The sequence below is a fragment of the Phoxinus phoxinus genome, assembly GCF_949152265.1.
Source record: "Phoxinus phoxinus genome assembly, chromosome: 2".
Classification (NCBI taxonomy): Eukaryota; Metazoa; Chordata; class Actinopteri; order Cypriniformes; family Leuciscidae; genus Phoxinus; species Phoxinus phoxinus.
This window is the reverse complement of record NC_136877.1, coordinates 41,092,538-41,110,342: the sequence shown is the minus strand read 5'-3', so window position 1 is coordinate 41,110,342 and position 17,805 is coordinate 41,092,538. Positions and strand designations below refer to the sequence as shown.

The 17,805-nt window shown below is 35.4% G+C and overlaps 2 protein-coding genes across 5 annotated transcripts; one reads left to right on the top strand and one right to left on the bottom strand.

Moving 5' to 3' along the window:
* Window positions 1-325: 325 nt before the first annotated feature.
* On the bottom strand, window positions 326-8,147 carry lins1 (lines homolog 1). Of its 4 annotated transcripts, none has more exons than XM_079590099.1 (9): window positions 7,895-8,075; window positions 7,720-7,793; window positions 6,340-6,639; window positions 5,762-5,851; window positions 5,460-5,604; window positions 4,040-4,618; window positions 3,554-3,740; window positions 2,145-2,332; window positions 326-2,027 (listed from the first exon to the last, which is right to left on the bottom strand). In XM_079590099.1, exons 3-9 carry the CDS (start codon window positions 6,628-6,630, stop codon window positions 1,702-1,704), a joined length of 1,806 nt encoding a protein of 601 aa, XP_079446225.1. In that variant the 5' UTR covers window positions 6,631-6,639; window positions 7,720-7,793; window positions 7,895-8,075; the 3' UTR covers window positions 326-1,701. The 4 variants fall into 4 exon arrangements, with proteins under 4 accessions (XP_079446225.1, XP_079446226.1, XP_079446223.1 ...); XM_079590100.1 differs by having other exon boundaries at window positions 7,891-8,070; XM_079590097.1 differs by having other exon boundaries at window positions 326-2,332; window positions 7,895-8,147.
* Window positions 8,104-17,805, top strand: asb7 (ankyrin repeat and SOCS box containing 7). The gene is made up of 5 exons (XM_079590137.1): window positions 8,104-8,213; window positions 9,016-9,092; window positions 10,071-10,324; window positions 12,301-12,906; window positions 15,874-17,805. The coding sequence occupies exons 2-5, from the start codon at window positions 9,046-9,048 to the stop codon at window positions 16,011-16,013; spliced, it is 1,047 nt and encodes a 348-aa protein (XP_079446263.1). The 5' UTR covers window positions 8,104-8,213; window positions 9,016-9,045; the 3' UTR covers window positions 16,014-17,805.

Sequence of the window (17,805 nt, the reverse complement as noted above, 5' to 3'; positions counted from 1 at the left end):
TATGGTTATTTATAGCGGTGGACAATAGTTTTACTTCAGGACACAAACTTTACATTGGACATCAAGTGGCGACCAAACACAGTACTAGAATTGGTGCATAAAAATATTAATTCACATATTAAATCTTTTCCCCTTTTTAATTTAATTTTGCTTACTTCTAAGCAATAGATACATTTGCACCAGAATTATTTTGCTTTATGATCATTTGTTTTTGTAGCACTATATTTATATTTAGCATTTTTCCGGCCTTTCCTTTGGGGTCAGTAAGTTGTTTTTGAAGGAAGTACCGGTATTTTTTTTACTCACTTTTTCTTTTTTTAGATTAAAAACTAAGTAAAATACAGTAATATTGTGAAATATTATTGCAATTCAATTGTTTTCTATTTGAATATATTGTAAAATGTAATTTATTCCTGTGATGCAAAGCTGAATTTTCAGCATCATTATTCCTGCCTTCACGGTCACATGACCCTTCAATCATTCTAATATGCTGATTTCAAGAAACATTTCTTATTATTATGAAGGTTGAAAGCAGTTGTGCTGCATCATATTTTTGTGGAAACCATGTATTTATGTGTGTTCTAAATATTTTAAGTGACACATTATTTGAGGAATCATTCATGTCTATAGCTCAATTTAAATCAGGTTTGTTTATATTGAGGAGCTAGACCGAAGCTGAAGGTTTTATCCTCTGGGATCCTTAATTAATTAACGTTCGCTAGTAACATTCAAGTTGAGGAGAGTCTAGTCATCTAACAAGCTTAATTATGACATTAATGTGAGCAACAGCTGTTTGATCTACAGTAGTAGTGCCTTTCCCTCTGAAAAGCTGTTACTGGATTTTGATTCTGGATATTTGCATATAAAATGATGGAAATTGTGTTGGTTGATTAGCTGGATTGGTGATGTAATTTAAATGCTAAATGATGGTGTTGGACCTGATCCCACAATCCCGTTTAGTGGAATAAACCTGTTGTTAATACAGTTTACATACACAGTAATCACAGAGTTTATACCTTTTGAGTGAAAAAAATAGACAAGCACAAATGCTGAATGAGGGACTGGAGTGGAGCCATACCAGAATATCATAGGATGTACTCTTGGAAAATTTGCTTTTGTGTGGAAACTTATTATGGAGGGATTTAGCAGACTAAATTCAACAAATAAATATAAAATAAAATAGTTTACTGCAAGTTCTTTTCATTTTAAATTTCATGTCCTTTTCCATTTTACGTGAAAGAATAAAAGTAGAGTGAAATGTAACACAAATAAATAAGATTATTATTTCATCAAAATTAGTTTGCGTTAGCTCAGCTCCGCTAAATAATATTGCATATAATATAACAGATACATATTTTGGTTTTAATAATGTATTAGTAAATGATTCAATTAACATTAACTAAGATTGATAAATGCTTTAGAAGTATTTTTCATTGTTCATGTTAAGTAATGTTAACAACTGGAACCATATTGTAAAGTGTTACCAGATGAATATATTTCACACCTTGTTTTTTTTATTCTTACATTTCATTGCATTTTTATTTCTTGCAACATTCCATGCCGTATTTAATTTCATTTAGTCCCTCTATATCTTATTAATTTTGATGCAAAAATAATCTTTTGGTTCAGCAATGTATTGTTTATTCACTGCAGATCGACATTCTTGATCAGACATAATCTATCCCTGTTAGTTATAGCTAACTAACTAATCCTGTTTCTCTGGGGTTCTACGCTGTTTAACAGTTTTAGAAGTGAGGTAGGGTTGTAGGGAAAGAGACCCCTGTTATGTAGTCTGGTTACGGTGGTCCTCAAGTCCATAAGACACACAAACACTTTATCTAACAGAGATTCGGATGCATATTCAGTCTGAACTTGTTCTAGCGCCATTACAGAAGGGCAAAAAGATGCTTCAGCATCTGTCCTACCAGAATGTACATCAGTCTTCCCAGAAACATGCTCGTCTCCCTCGTCGGATTCGTCTGAGCTCCCATAATCAACCAGTCGTGGAACTGAGACTTCATTACCTGCTTGAACAACATACAGCGTCTCTGAATTAGCAGAAGGAGCTCGAACGGAAGGATCAGTTCCTCTTCTAGTGGCACCAAGGCTACCATCACAATCTTCAATGTGACGACAAGACCTACACAAGCCCGTCCAGTCCTCACGGAGAAGCTTCAGGTAGTGGACGCAGTATTCCAGGAAACATGTTTCCGAGGAGATGAGGAAGTCAAGTAGCACGGTGGGGTCAAATGAGAGGGAGCGGAGAAGAAGTATGAAGTGACAGTGAGGGTTACAGCCCCAGACACAAACCCTCGAGTCTGAGGAACTCAAACTGTGAAGAAAAGGGGAAAAAAAACATTTACCAGTAAATTACTTTTGTTAAAATAAATAAAAGAATAATTAATAAATAAATAAAAAATATTTAAAAAAACAATATATATATATAAAAAACATATTATTATTATTATATTCTTCTTACCTATTAGAATTATTATTATTTTTCAATATTTTTTAGAACTTCCATAAAGCTTTATTCTATTAAAGCTGTAAAGGTCCAAGAACGATAACTTTTAGTCCACACAAATGCATGATAACTTTCTGTACATCATAAGTGCGGACTGTAGTTTTGTCCTCTGCCGCATTAAATGCACGATCTCTTTAAAACAGGATAGATTCTATTCTATTTGCTGTTAATGTTTTTATCGTTTAACAGCTGGAAAAAAAATATTCAAAAAATTGATTCCAACGATATTGTTCCTCTGTGTCGTTATCGTTAGTTGTGGTTGTTTTTGATACCAAGGAACCCCTAAGAATTAAGAAACATCCTAAACTTAAGGCTGGAACACACTTCGTAACTTTTACCCCCAGATTCACAGACAGAGCTTAAGCCTAGTCCTGGACTAAAATGCACGTTTGAGTTGTCTTAACTGAAAGCAACTTGCACTGACATATCTGAAATATAAACATATCAGTGCCGATGTTTTGTCTCAATTTGCACACCAGTGATGTTTTTTTTTCCTAAGGCACGTTTTAAAAAGCTACTTAAATGCCCTAATTAAACTAAAGCCTAATCCTGGCTTAATCTAAGCCTTGTCTGTGAAACCGGAATCTAAATAGACTTTAAAACACCAGGCATCATACTGTACACTTTGTAAATGGTTACAGAAAAAAATGTGGCATCATACACTACTAAACAACTCAGGATCAACCACTACCAGACTTTCAAGTCGTTCTGAACACAACAAACACACACAACAATACTGCTAGGAGACATGTGACAAATAAAAACAATATGCGTTCTAAAATTGACTAAAAATATCAAACATGTTTGATATCTTCCAACTGGATTGGTAAAAAAAATATATATATATATATATAAAATAAAAAAAATCTTATCTTTTTTTGTGAAATACCGCTCTGTCTGCCCAAATATTTGAGTAATATTTCAATTTCAGCAATGCTGTACATCAATCCCTCTGGAAATACCCATACCAGTTGGAAGAGATATAGTTCTGGGCACAGTATAACAGGATGTATAAAACAGATTCCAAACCTTTTTTGATATAAATACAAGCCAATCAAAGTCTTGCTTGATTCTATCATGTCATCGTCCTGTTCGGCAAATACTGCAGACACCCAGGAGCAGATGTGAGCGTCTGCAGACATCAGAGTCCCGTGACACTGGAGGAATGACATGAGCTCTGTTAAATACTGACGGATGTCAATGTCCCTCTGAGATCCTGGAAACACAGGAAAGAGATGTATTATGAAGAGATACATTGCCCCCTGCTGTTGTAAATGATTAAATGGCATGTTTTATTCTAACTAAGCTGTGGTGAATAACTAGAAAGTTCAATTTATGCTTCTCACACATGCAAGTTGTACATGCAAGCAAACATTCTTACAAATGCTTGGTGAATCAGTGCCTTCAAATAATTCAAAACATGAAATGAGACATTGTCATGTAAAGTTTGTCTTAATGAACTTTCATTTTCCAGTTGTTACCATGATGATGTGAAAACTAATAAATGACAGTTACCTTTCCAATGAAGGCGCTGAATTTTTATTTCTAGTGACTTCAGCAAAATCAGGCTCACGGCTCTCAGCATCACGTCGTCCTTCTGCGTCCCAGCGAGTCTCGCATCACAATTCCCACCAAAGAAACTGGCCTGAGCTTTCACAGGCACTTCCTTGAGCCAGCCTGCATTCACTTCCTGTAACACGAAATCTGCCATGCTCAACATGTCCTCAGTCAGGCTGCGATCTTCACGTGACGCAGACTGAGCTTCACCTAAAGCCCAATCGTCCCCGGCTCTCCGCAGGAGACTTTTCTTCAGAAGAAGCAGTGCTCGCTTCTTCACAAAATATTCCACATCGGCTCTCATGACACAAAGGAGCGCTCGCGACTGAACGAATATGACTCTCTGAACAGAAGAACACACTCCATATCTGAGCCGGGCAGCGCTGAGGACTTCGAGGAGGTCGAAGAACTCGCACATGGTTTTAGAAAGATTCATCAGTTCTCTTTTGTGAGGGTCCTGTGTGTCTTGAGTCAGAAGGTTGGTGTGCAAGTGAGTGATGGAGGCATCCAATCCAGAAAGAAGCTTCCTCAAATCATCTATGGAGAAGACAAACAAGCAGCTGGAATTAAGAGATACTGTCCTCTGAAATGGGAAGGCAAAGATTGGTTGTTTAATCCAACGTAAATTCATGCTATACAATAATATTTTTTATGTTTATCTGAACACATTATACATTAAACTACCGGTAAGTCTACAATTATCTACGCATTTTTTTTAATTATTTTAAATTGCTTCAAAAATAACTACAATATTTTGTGTAAGTTTTATTTTGGAACTACTAGCTGTTGTTTGACTGTCATTCTAATAGTAATAACAACAAACAATGGTTTAATGATCAGATAATGATCATTTATTCTCTTATCAGTCTCAAATTGTTATTTTTTTCCATACTTGAAAAGACTTGTTTATTTTGGATAATAATAATCATAATAATAATATAGACAATACCTACCAACATGAAAAAAATTATGGTATGAGAATAAGACTATTATTATTATTACTACTACTACAAATACTACCTCACCTTATTATCCAACCATTCGTCAACAAATCGGTAAACATGCTGACTGCAGAAATTAAAACCCAGCTACTAAGCATAATTTCTTGTTTTTAATTCTCTTCAAGATGAATTTTCAATTTTCGATTCAGATGTAAGTGAAAGTCATGATGTCTGAGTGAGCTGTTTACATTGTAATTACTCCATATTTTCTACCAGTTTTACATATTCAGTCAAGTATGCATATTTTTCTAAGAGGTCCCACCTTCGTCTCTTTCCACCTCGGATAAAACCTTTTGTAAGGTTCCACTACTTTTACATGAGGATACTAAAACAACTCAGTCGCAATCATCTGTCTGTATGTGAACACACTTCAGTACCTCTTTTCCTCTGGCACATTTCTCCTCTCAGCACTCCTTTAATCACAGCAGTCAGTGACCACAGACAGGAGTCCAGTTCACTGCTGGCTGCTGGTTTCTGAAACACTTCAGCACACCTGTGTCTCCAGATTGAGCTGCTGCCTCCCTATAATCAACAATTACAGCACTTAGTGAACCCACACTGCTTGAGAGAGAGAGATCATGCAAGAAAAACAGAGAAAACATTCAGAACATATCAAACCCTCATAATACTCAGATGGAGTAGTTGCCAGTCCAAGTTAATGTACAGCAGCAATACTCACATTGATGGAAATGTCACTGATGACATAGACTGATATACATTTTGCAGATAAATGAGACACCAGTTGGTCATGACAGTTGAGGAGAGAAACCTGCATCAAGACATCAGTATAATGGGTCAAAAAACATGTTCAAAATGACAGATATGAACTGAACAGCTATAGGATCTCTACACTAAACTCTAGGCTTAATGTATAATCACAAGCATGCCCAAGTCACATTTTGTTTCCTGCTTTATAGCTGAATAAAAAGAAAAATTCCAAACTGATGACGTTTGCAACATCTACACCACTATTGAACAGAACTGAATCATTTTAAGGTGTCATTGTTACAGTGTACTTATACAAATAAGTACTGAGTAAAATTAATTAACAATATGTAATTACTGTATAATTAGTGTTAGGGTTTAAGGTTAGTCGCTTGTAATTATGCATCATTTACTGACATTACTATAGTAAGTAAGTACATGTAAGATGTGTAACAGGGACACTGTAAAAAAAGGTGTTACCAAAAAATCTATACAAACAATTTTTTTATATTAATTAAAATAATATAACTTATGTTAATTGATTAAACATACCAGTTTTGCCATCAGATTCATTTCTTCAAACAGTCTCCTTTTGACATCTTCATAGAATATTGTGACATCTTGTGGCAGACTCTGTGCTGTCAGCCTGTTAATGATGGCCTCAATAAGAGTGAGACACAAGCACATGACGTCTGTGTGTGAGACAGACGGAGCGGGAGTGTTTGCTGTTTGATCAACACATGATGAGATTCTGCTGGAGAGCTCTTCACTGCTCAGGCTGGGAGCAGATCCTGTACATAACAGCCTGAAAATGGCTTGGAAATCCAATCCTGCAGCATCCATGCTGAGACACTGTGAAAATAAAGGTTCAAACGAATGATAATCAGTAATTCATGCTCGAAACTTGTGTCTAAACAAAACTACTGCAGATATGACCTGTAGTTTGTTAAATGAACGTTGTTATGCATTAATAAGACTAAAGCAACTGAATTGTACCAACCCATCTCTTCAATCACATGCTTCTAAAAAAAACCTCTCCCCTTCATGAACATGTTAGACAATTTGATGTCAGCAAACCTGACTGTGAAAAACGATTGACAGACAGAGAGCGTTTCTGAATGGCTAAGAAGGCCAGAACACTTCTAGGGCTATACAAAGGCATTTTATATCTGCAAATCAAAAAATATTTTGCTCTGTAAAGTTCTAAAAGACATGCCAAATTTAGTTAGACTAGAAGTTATATCCTGAAAATAGTCCTGAATGTGTCAGACTTTAAAAAAGCAGCCGTTTGTTATTATGAGTATAATTAAAATTCATTAATAAATGAACTGCTTTAAAGGGGTTAGTTCAACGAAAAATTTAAATACTGCCATTTCACATTCACATACAAACTTCATGAAGCTCAAGCATGTTCGCTTGATGTGCGAGAACCAATAAGGTTCATTCTTGAAGCACGTTTGAGCTTCTGCAAGAACCAATTAGGTTGATTGAATCTTCAATGATTTTAATATCTATTTGTGAACTTTTTGAAGTGGCAGTTGTGTATAGCGGCCAATGGAGGGACAAAAAGCTCTCAGACTTAATAAAAAGATTTCATTTGTGTTCCGAAGATGAACGAAAGTCGTATGGGTTTGGAACGACATGAGGGCGAGAAATGAATGACAGAATTTACATTTTTGGGAGAACTAACCCTTTAAGCCAAAGACAGAATGACCAAAGTTATGGCCAGCAAATTTACAATAAAATGAGTTGATTGGCTTGTTAGTTCAGTAAGACAGAATGAAATAAGTCAATGTGCAACACTCTACTTTTATGTTTAAATGAAATTGCAAGAATCAAAAAAGTATGATTCTTCCCTTAAAGTACTTAAATACAGTGTATATGTAAAATATCACAAAATCACAAATGTATAGCAGCATCTTCATTGCTTACGTGATTTATGATGAATTTCCAATTTTCTCAATGTTTCCGAACAGCCACTTCATCAGTCTCAGCAAGGAATAAATCTAATAAGATCATAAATGGAAAAACAACCTCCTATTTACAGGACGTTAAAATTTGTTTAGAGATTTTCGTATAAAAATTGGGTTAGAATCCACTGACATACGTGATCTGTAGGAAGATGCTGCATCAAAGCAGAATGTGTAATGTAATGAAGAGCTTTTAGGACTGCACAGTTTAAATCCCGGTGAGTTTTTCTTCAACAGTGATTAAAAAATCCAAAATGAACCAACTCCTCGATAAAGCACATGGAATGCTGTTTGCCATTATCCGTCCAAATTTGTCGCAAAACTCTAACCTTCGGCGTTTTATTTTGCAGCAGTATGATGTCGTCATTACGTATTTGACAGCTCGTATCTGATTGGTTGTTGCTGTTTGAAGCCTTGGAGATGGTGTTCATGGCTACCTGACTGTATTTGTACTCTGTATGTATATTATATATTTTTATTTCACTGTCCCCCGAGTTACTATTGTGTTAATTAAGTAGATGTCGTTAATTGTATCCTATCTCCACGGGTTAAGAGAGTTTGAATAACTTTAAAAGCAGTGTTCTTGTGAGAATGGTCAAAAACCGCTGGCTAAATGCTAACAATGCTAATGCAGTAACAGTGTATGTCAATCACAGAGTTTGTCAGATTCTCCTTCAGTTTACTGATTAGTGTTAGAGTTATCGTATCATTTATTGCAGTGATATTAAAATGAGTTATGTGTGTCTTTAAAAAAGAGCAGCTTTAGTATTTGTTTTAGGCTCATTTTAGCTGCCACAGCTGGTTTAGCACACCAGCTAACAGATTCATTGTTCTCAGTGCAGCAGCTACAAACAGGATTGTTTACCTTTTATTTACTTTATTTGGGTGATAAAACAGGTTCAACTGCAGTTGATGGTATATATCACATATGTTAGCGAACATTTATGTTGTTAAGGGTAAATGTTGGTGTTCAAATGCTCGCTGTAGCTGTTTTTTCAGAGTCTGAAAGACAATTACATTGTGAACTGATGGGTGGCAGTTAATATTTGCTCCTAGACAGAGAGCTGATCGATGTAATGACAAATAAGTGTGAAAATGAGACGTCAACATTTAGGTGTGGCTAAATGATGATTATGTACATATCTATGAATCTGTATTAATATATATTAATACATACAAATAAAAAGATATTATATAAAGGATGAATGAATCATGTTGATGATGATGATGATATTTCTATATTACTCTGCATCTCTAGAATGGAGATCTGAAGTGGATATGAATATGGATGCAGAACTCAAAGGCTGTTTTAGATCTACAAGACATTAATGAATGGTAATTTCTAATTATCTCTAGGCAATGTTTATACATTTTTATTAATTTGTCATTTCTGTCATCTTGTTTTATATTAACATGTTTATGTTGTCTGAGCTTGTTTATAGGTGGTTTAATGGATTTGCCTTCATGCAACTTTCCATAAGTGCATAGATGCGCTTTCCATGCAAGACTATTTTTTGTCATCTTAAATGTGATGTGTGCAATTTTTTTCTTTTTATACTGTTTTTTCCAATCAAAGATAATTAATACTTAGTCTATGTATTTGTTCTATCATGTTGTCTTCTTAAAGAAATACATTAAAATCTGCATCATACATTCCAAAAAAACACTGTTTATATATTTATGTAGTAGGCTAATTATCTCGTATGTTAAATTATGTAATAATTATCTTAAATGTATTGCTCATAAGATTTTAAGTATGCTGACACTCTTGTAACACAAATAGTAATTTATAATTGTGTTTTTTATTAAGATTTTACCAGTAAGAGGTCTAATACATTCACTTAATTTTTAAAAAAAATATTTTACAAAATAATTAGATTTTTTGTTGTTGAATGACACACACACACACACACACACACACACACACGTGCCCTATATATACTATAGAACCTATGACATTAAAATTAATTTTAGCAAAAAAGTAATTCTAAAATCTTATGTATATGTTTTTATTTTTTAATAATAAAGCAGCGAGTAGTTAGTAAATTAATTAGTAATCGATATTCTAAGCTGATCAAGAAAAAAATTATTGGTATCGGCAGATACTTAAGGTTACAGACACTATTGGTACTTATATTGGACATGGAAAGGTTGTATTAAAATCTCCTTTGAAACATTTGTGGTTGATTCCTCTAAAAAATGTAAACACTCTGACAGCATTTTTTTTTTCATAAAATACATAATTGATCATCCTTTGATTTAAAATGAGGAGCTTGTCTGTCAGTAACGTCATCCGTGTGTGTTTGTCTGCAGGGACACAGGAGCGTCTGACGCCCGTACTGCGAGATGTGACAGGATGCTGAACCATCACTGCAGAAGGAACCCAGAGTTACAGGAGGAGCTGCAGATCCAGGCGGCGGTGGCGGCCGGCGATGTCTACACTGTCCGCAAGATGCTGGAGCAGGGCTACTCGCCCAAGATCAGAGACGCCAACGGCTGGACGCTGCTGCACTTCTCTGCGGCGAAGGGCAAGGAGCGCTGCGTGCGCGTGTTCCTCGAACACGGAGGTAAAAGGTCGCTTTAGGACAGTGGGGAGATGGGCAAGTCTGATTTAATGTGTCACTTTGTAAGAAAATATCTTGAATGACCAGCCTAGATTGACACTTATTCTGCTTGCTGAAGGTGGCTCTTGAAGGAATACGTTCTCCCAAAAAAATGTCATTGTTACTTACCCTAAAGTAATCCGGGGCGGGCCCTGTATTATTATCCCTATTTTTAGAACACAGACTTCTCTTTTCCACACACTAAAAGTAGATTACTACTAAGCTCCAAAAAAACCAACAAAGCGTAATGAAAATGTATAGTTTAATCATGTGTATTAATCAGTATATAGTTTGAATATGATCCCTCTGCTTGGGTAAATTTGATTTCACAATGATCAAGTACTTTTTCTCAATGGCAAACTCCTGATAACCAGTTCACAACAGTGGCTGATGGGATATTTTACACTCTTGCATTATAATTAGGTTTCCTATCTTGTTATCTCTTAATCCCTTAAAATACTAAACTGGTATAACATTGCTAGAATAGACAATACTGTTCTGGTGCTCATGTTTAAGTGTGGTAATGCATGCTAGACGTTAGGGGGCGCTATTAAACAAGCTATTTTTATCAAAAGATCTGCCAATGGAATGATCCACAGTTGTTCAACTGTGCAGTTGCACTGTCCTCTGTACTTTTTGAGATTCAGAATAAACGTAATGTCTTAATTCGCCCTTACACAAATTACGGCCTTCAATCAGAGCTGAAATTAATTCATGGCATTTAAAGTCATGGCATTAAAATGTCACATGCATTGCAAAAAAATTTGTATTTCTTTATGAAATATTTATTTTCTCAGTATTTCTTATGAAAACTTCCATTTGAATCAAGTTGATTTTTCTGAGCTCACTGGCACATATTTGTTCTTGTTTTAATCATAAACTCACTTTTGATCAATTCCACACAAAAAAATGTTTTATTCATATTTTACGTAATTTTGCATCTCAAGTAAATGCGTCTTGATTTAAGAATCTAAAACATTAGCACTGGGAAACACGACAAAAACACTGAGAAAAAACAGGCCTTTTCTGCAGTTTGATCAGAATTTACAGTAAAAGTTATTTCCATATTCTAGTGGTTGGGAGCAGAGGCATTCAAGTGACTTACTTTATAAAATGAATTAAAAAGTAACAGATATCTGTTCTGTTCTGCATCTATAAATGTGTTGATAATACAACTCATTGTGTTACTTTAGTTGGTCTTAAAAAGTCTTAAATCTAAATATTAAACCTGTAGAAACCCTGAATCAGATTGATTGATTTTTTTGGTCAGGAAATGTAATTGAATTTCCTATAGTTAATATAAATGTTTCTAATTAAGTTTAGTTTAACATATTTTACATAGTTACTGGAAAATGATAGATAAACCATTGAAATGATTTGGTCAAAAGCTGTAAGAGCACAGAGGTATGCACTTTTAGCTAGCTAAATGTCATACATATAATTATGATCACCAATTTAAGGGACTATGACTGTAGTCATTTATTAACATTTAAGAGTTAAAAAATAAATAAAAAGGATTCCTTTTAGTCTTGGTGAACAAATATTGCACATGATAGAATGACGAATGTAATGTTCTAAACATTACTATTTTATAAATCTTATGTCCACTTACATTCATGTTTTTGTAATCCAGCCTACATAATATGAAATAATTATTTAATATTATTTTATTAATGTTTTAGTCATGTTGAAAACAAGTATAGCCTATCATTATGCATATTTAATTTATTCAATTTCACATGGCATCATAAGATTTAGGTACATTTTGAAATGTTGGAGAGATCACGTTACACATTCCTGCAAAGAAGGATAGATGTATAAATAAATGCAAATTGACTTGTGTAATAATAGTATGGCTAATGCATATATATCATCTTTTTTTGTTGTCAGTTAAATGAGTTTGGTTTTGTCATCTGTTTTTTCTTTTCTGTGATCTCCAGCGGACCCCACAGTGAAGGATTTCATCGGAGGCTTCACGGCTCTGCATTACGCTGCCATGCACGGCCGTGCCCGCATCGCCCGTCTCATGCTGGAGTCCGAGTATCGCAGCGACATCATCAATGCCAAGAGCAATGACGGCTGGACCCCTCTGCACGTGGCGGCCCACTACGGCCGCGACTCCTTCGTGCGTCTCCTCTTAGAGTTCAAAGCCGAGGTGGACCCGCTCAGCGACAAAGGCACGACGCCGCTCCAGCTGGCCATCATCCGCGAGCGCTCCAGCTGTGTGCGCATTCTGCTCGACCACAATGCCAACATAGACATTCAGAACGGCTTCTTGTTGCGTTACGCCGTCATCAAGGGCAACCACTCGTACTGTCGCATGTTCCTGCAGCGGGGAGCGGACACTAACCTGGGCCGGCTGGAGGACGGACAGACGCCGCTGCACCTGTCGGCCCTCAGAGACGATGTGCTGTGCGCTCAGATGCTGTACACGTACGGGGCCGATACCAACACACGCAACTACGAGGGCCAGACCCCCGTGGCTGTTTCCGTCAGCATGTCTGGCATCAGTCGACCCTGTCTGGACTTCCTGCAGGAGGTCACAAGTAGGTTCTTCTTCCTCTCTAAATCTTTATATGTGGACTGTCAGCATTGTTGTTTGGTAGATGGTAATAGTAAAAAAGTTTGGCACACTGATTAGGGAGGGTCTAAGTATTCTAGGTGACAGTACTCTTTTGAGGTCTCTCACATCCTCTAGCGCCACCAACAGTCCACATTTTCAAGTACGGTTTAGCTAGTAACTTTTGAACTAATTGAATCTTTGGCTCTTATTTAACAAATACAATTTTTGTTCTCTTTTTTTTCAGATTTTCTTTTCATCTTTGTTTTAGTTGGTTGGTTATTTTTGCACATTGATCTCTTATTAAAGTAGAATTGAATTAATACTTTTAATCAGCAAGGACATTTATAATGTTACAAGTTAAAAATGTTTTACATTTTTATTTAAAATAAATGCTGTTCTTTTAAACTTTCTATTAATCAAAGAATCTTAATAAAATGTTTTACTGTATTTTTGATCAAATAAATGCAAGCTTGGTGATCATAAAATACTTATTTCAAAAATATTTAACAAAAGTTAAACATTTACACAAGTAATGCTCAGTCAGTACTAATTGTAGTGCACTTTAGAGTTGAAGGCATTTTTTTTTTATTCTTTTGCAAACTTGCATTTTTATTTGAAACAAATGTTTTTTATTGCCATCTTTTATAATTATTTTAGTTAATCATATAAAATAGTTAATAAAAAACAGTTAAACAAATACAAAATCCAAATATGTACTTTTTATTTCATTTTTAAAGTAAAGTTTCTTTGAAGCCAAAAGTGAAAATCTAAAACTTCAAAGATAAAGTTGCATAACATGATATACCTTGTCTAAATGTCACATTATATATAGTTGGTTTACTTTTTGTTCCTTTACAACGTTTTTTTTTTGTGGCAGTTTTCTTGGTAGTTTTTATTACCTTTTGAAGAAGACACCAATAGCAAGATTTTTTTTTTTTTTAGGAAAAGTTTGGTTCAGCTCAACTAAACATCGGTTATACCTTTTGAAGTCGAATGTGAAGCTATAAAACCTTATTAATTAACTTACAAAAATGTACCGGTAATCAGATTCAGTTCCCTCCATAAATCAGTCTCTCTTGTGTGTTTGCTGCCGTTTAAATTGCAATCCAAATATAATTTAGTGATGCGCCCAGCAATATATTGAATATTGATGTGTATCATATATTGCCAATACACAGCCCTTATTGCAGTGCACATTATAGTTGGGATATACTTTGCTCTTTAGCGTGTGTATATATAGGCTACACACACATACCGTATATGTATGCATGTGTGTGTATGTCATTTTCTTATATTTAATTGCAAGTTTTGATTATTGTTTTTGTTTACGGCAAACGAGCTTGCCTTAGAAAAATTAAAGCTTCGGAGGTGTAATTTGCTGTTACACAATGACACTCATTACAGATATAAGTTTGAAGAGAGCTCCAATCAAGTCAAGCGTGAAGGATCAAAGTTGAACAAAAAGAGTATCATCAAAGGAGGTCATATTCACTCTTTCCTCTAGAAATATGTCAAATCTCACGAAGAGCAGCAGCCGATCTGTAAGTTGAGCAATGGCCTAACCTCCCGAACGAACACCATTATGATCTCTATCCCCCACGCAGAACAATCGGTCATCTGAGAAAAGCGAGCCGTGTTACCTGAAGCACTAATGATCAAGTACGCAACAATGGCCACATTCCTGTGCGCCGCTTCAACTTTGATATCGGCATATCAAAGCCACCTGTCTGTCGCAGACATTTGCTCGCTGTCAACTCATTCAGCGTGATCCGATTTCACCTTGATTATTTATTAAAAAGGCACTTCAGCGGCTGTATTTACATCGACGACTCAGACTTTGAGAGCATGACTTCATGTCTTGAAGGGAGTGACCGGTTCGCCTCTGTGAGAAAGCGCACTGATTTCATTTTGCTCTCTCTGCCGTCACCTATAGTTGTGAGCTTTTGGTAAGGCATCGAGACTGACAGAAGACAGGGGCTGCAGATGGCCGTCTCCAGCTCTTTGTAGTGGTTTTTCCAGCTGGCTTCATTTGTGTTGGGACTGGAAAACTGGCCCATTAAAACTGATCAATTCTGTGCACCAGGTTCCTGGAACTCATTGCAGAACTTTCCTGATATCTTTTAAGATGACAAATGCAAAAAAATATTTTTTAATCTTTTGTGTTTTATTGTTTTTTTTCCTCCCCTGATGGCCACTTATAATATTGGTGGTTTTCTGTGCCAATTTGTTTTAATTGAAATGTCTGGTTTTTACTGCTGTACCTATGAAACATCAAAGTCTTTTCTGCTTCACCCTGAATACAGTATTTACTTTGATTTTTATGGCAGATAAACACACAATGGTCAGACTGTCCTCCTAACATTATAAATTGAATTTAAAATATATATATATTTTTTTTAATTATCAGCCAACTGTCGGGTTTAATATTTGTATTAACTTGACAGAGCTTGCTTGCATTTGGTGCATTTTGGAGTGTTTTAATGTTGTCACGATGTTCTTTTAGTATGATCTGTGTGAGGTTGCCATTCACATTTTGTTTATCTCGTGCTTAATATTCTGTTATAAATTAGTTGTTTCTGTTATAAATTGTCATTTTTAAAAGTTTTTTTTTTTTTATGTGTCTATATAGTTTTTATTCATTTCTATTTCAGTTTTAGTTATTTTAGTACATAAATGAGAATTAGAAATGCTCCCCTGGCAACTAGCTGAGTTTAAGATTTAAAAAAGTATTATTATTAAAAAATATATATGGTTTTAGTTTAACTATAAATAAATGGACTGCATTTATTTATTATTTAACTATAGTTACCCTGCTGTAGCCACAAATCTTTGGCATTTTTGTGAGTTATTCTGTTATCAGTTTAAATGAGTTAATGCGTAGGAATGCAATCATTCTGTTTTTATTAAATGTCAACATAGATTGAATTTAACCTGACAATTGTTGTTTCAGGGCAACCCAGGACTTTGCAGGATCTGTGCAGGATAAAGATCCGGCAGTGCATCGGCCTGCAGAGCCTAAAGTTTCTGGAAGATCTGCCCATTGCCAAGGTCATGAAGGACTACCTAAAACACAAGTTCGACAATGTTTGACGGAAGCCAACAAACTCATTTCTGTAGGTTCCTTTAAGACTCTATGCAAACTCTCTTTTTTTCATTTCTACTCAAAACCTCTGGGAGCAGGTGCAGCGTTTTGTACAAGCGGAGTGAAAAAGCGTATTTACAGAGTAAAGACTGGATCGGGGAGCACTGTAATGGCCACGTTTGATTCGTTCGTAGAAGGTGTCCTTTCATGCATGCCTGGAGAAATTCCTGACCCACGAGAGAAGAAAAATGCGGACGTTTGATTTGTACCAATATCTTTTTTTTGTTCTTAAATCAACAAGGCCTTTGTAAGTATTTGACGTTTTCTATCGTCTAAATTCTCAGACAAGGAAAATATAAAACCCTTTTAAACTATCAAGACAAATTGGCAAATATTCAGGCCACTCTCACAATTGTGTATGCATGTGCTATTGTCCTTTTTTGCTCTGGAGAAATTCTTTGGTCTATTAAGTTATTAACCCTCTGTTGAGAATCCAATTCATTCAAATTAAAAAAGAAATCATACCAAAAACCCCACAAGCTCTGTTTTTCTCTGCAAGCATCAAACATTTCCGTTTTTTAAAGAATGCCTCATTTAATCTGATTACAGCGTCAGAGGCTCTTGACTTAAGTTTCCATTCAAAGTTCTAGTCACGAGAGGTCTATAGGTGAACGTATGTACACGCATAAATCATTAACAAACTTTATGTAAATAATTGTCATATATGTACAGCAGATATTTTTAGACTATTTAAGCCACAAGCTTGTGTTATCAAAGTGTTTGGGGGGTTTTGTTGAGTTGTGTGTTTTTTTATGTGACCTGTCAAGGGCTTTCATGTGGGAATGTCCGAAATTAGATTCGATTACAGCTATAAGTGATGCTTAATATTAATTGGCCATAATTTCTTTAAGATTTTTGTTTGTTTGTTATGGACATGAAAAATCTCTTAAATCTTTGCAATCAGTAACTTAATATTATTATTTTTTTTTCATTTTGTTTATTAAAGATTTGAAATGCACTTAAGTTTGTTTTTGCTTCAAAATATTAACAGTTGTCAAACCCACTTGTAAGGTCTGCATAGCATTAAGTTGGTTCAGTTCATTTGACACGTCTTCAAGCGAGCATACAGTTTGTTTCATACATGTGTCATTCAGATCGCAACTTGATTTTTAATCCCCCCCCCCCCCCCCCTAAAATCTCAATCAGTGTAAGAGTTTTGTGGGGGATATTTGTGTGATCACTTTAAATGTCAGGACTCTGAACGGACTCTCCTTCACTTTCACTCGAGTCTATTTTATCTAAACCTTTTTCTAACACTAGCTGCCTTTACTTGCAATCTGTGACGCAGTACAGCTACATCATGAACTCAATTCAAGAGCATTAAAGTGACCTGCCACAAAACTGAAATTATCTCTTTTTGTCGCATTTAGGTTCAGTTTAGTGTGTTTTTGGGCGTTTGTTGGGACGAAACCATCTCTGGGTGACTGCTTGCTACCATAATGTATTGAACTTCAGAACAATGGAGGACTGATTTAAGGGTGAAGAAATGTTATAGCCTATGGGAATTGTCTTTACTTAGCGAAAGTCTTCCACAACTTCTACTACTGAATGTATATAATCTGCTGTTTGCAAGTGTCACATGTACATTTGTGTGAATAAATGGATCTCATAATGTCCCCATTTGTTATTTTTCAAAGTCTTATTGCTGTACTTTGAAGCAGTAATTGTGCCGTGTTCATCGATTTGCATCCATTTTTCTAGTTTGATGACTTTCTAATAAAACGTCTGCTAAATATGCTG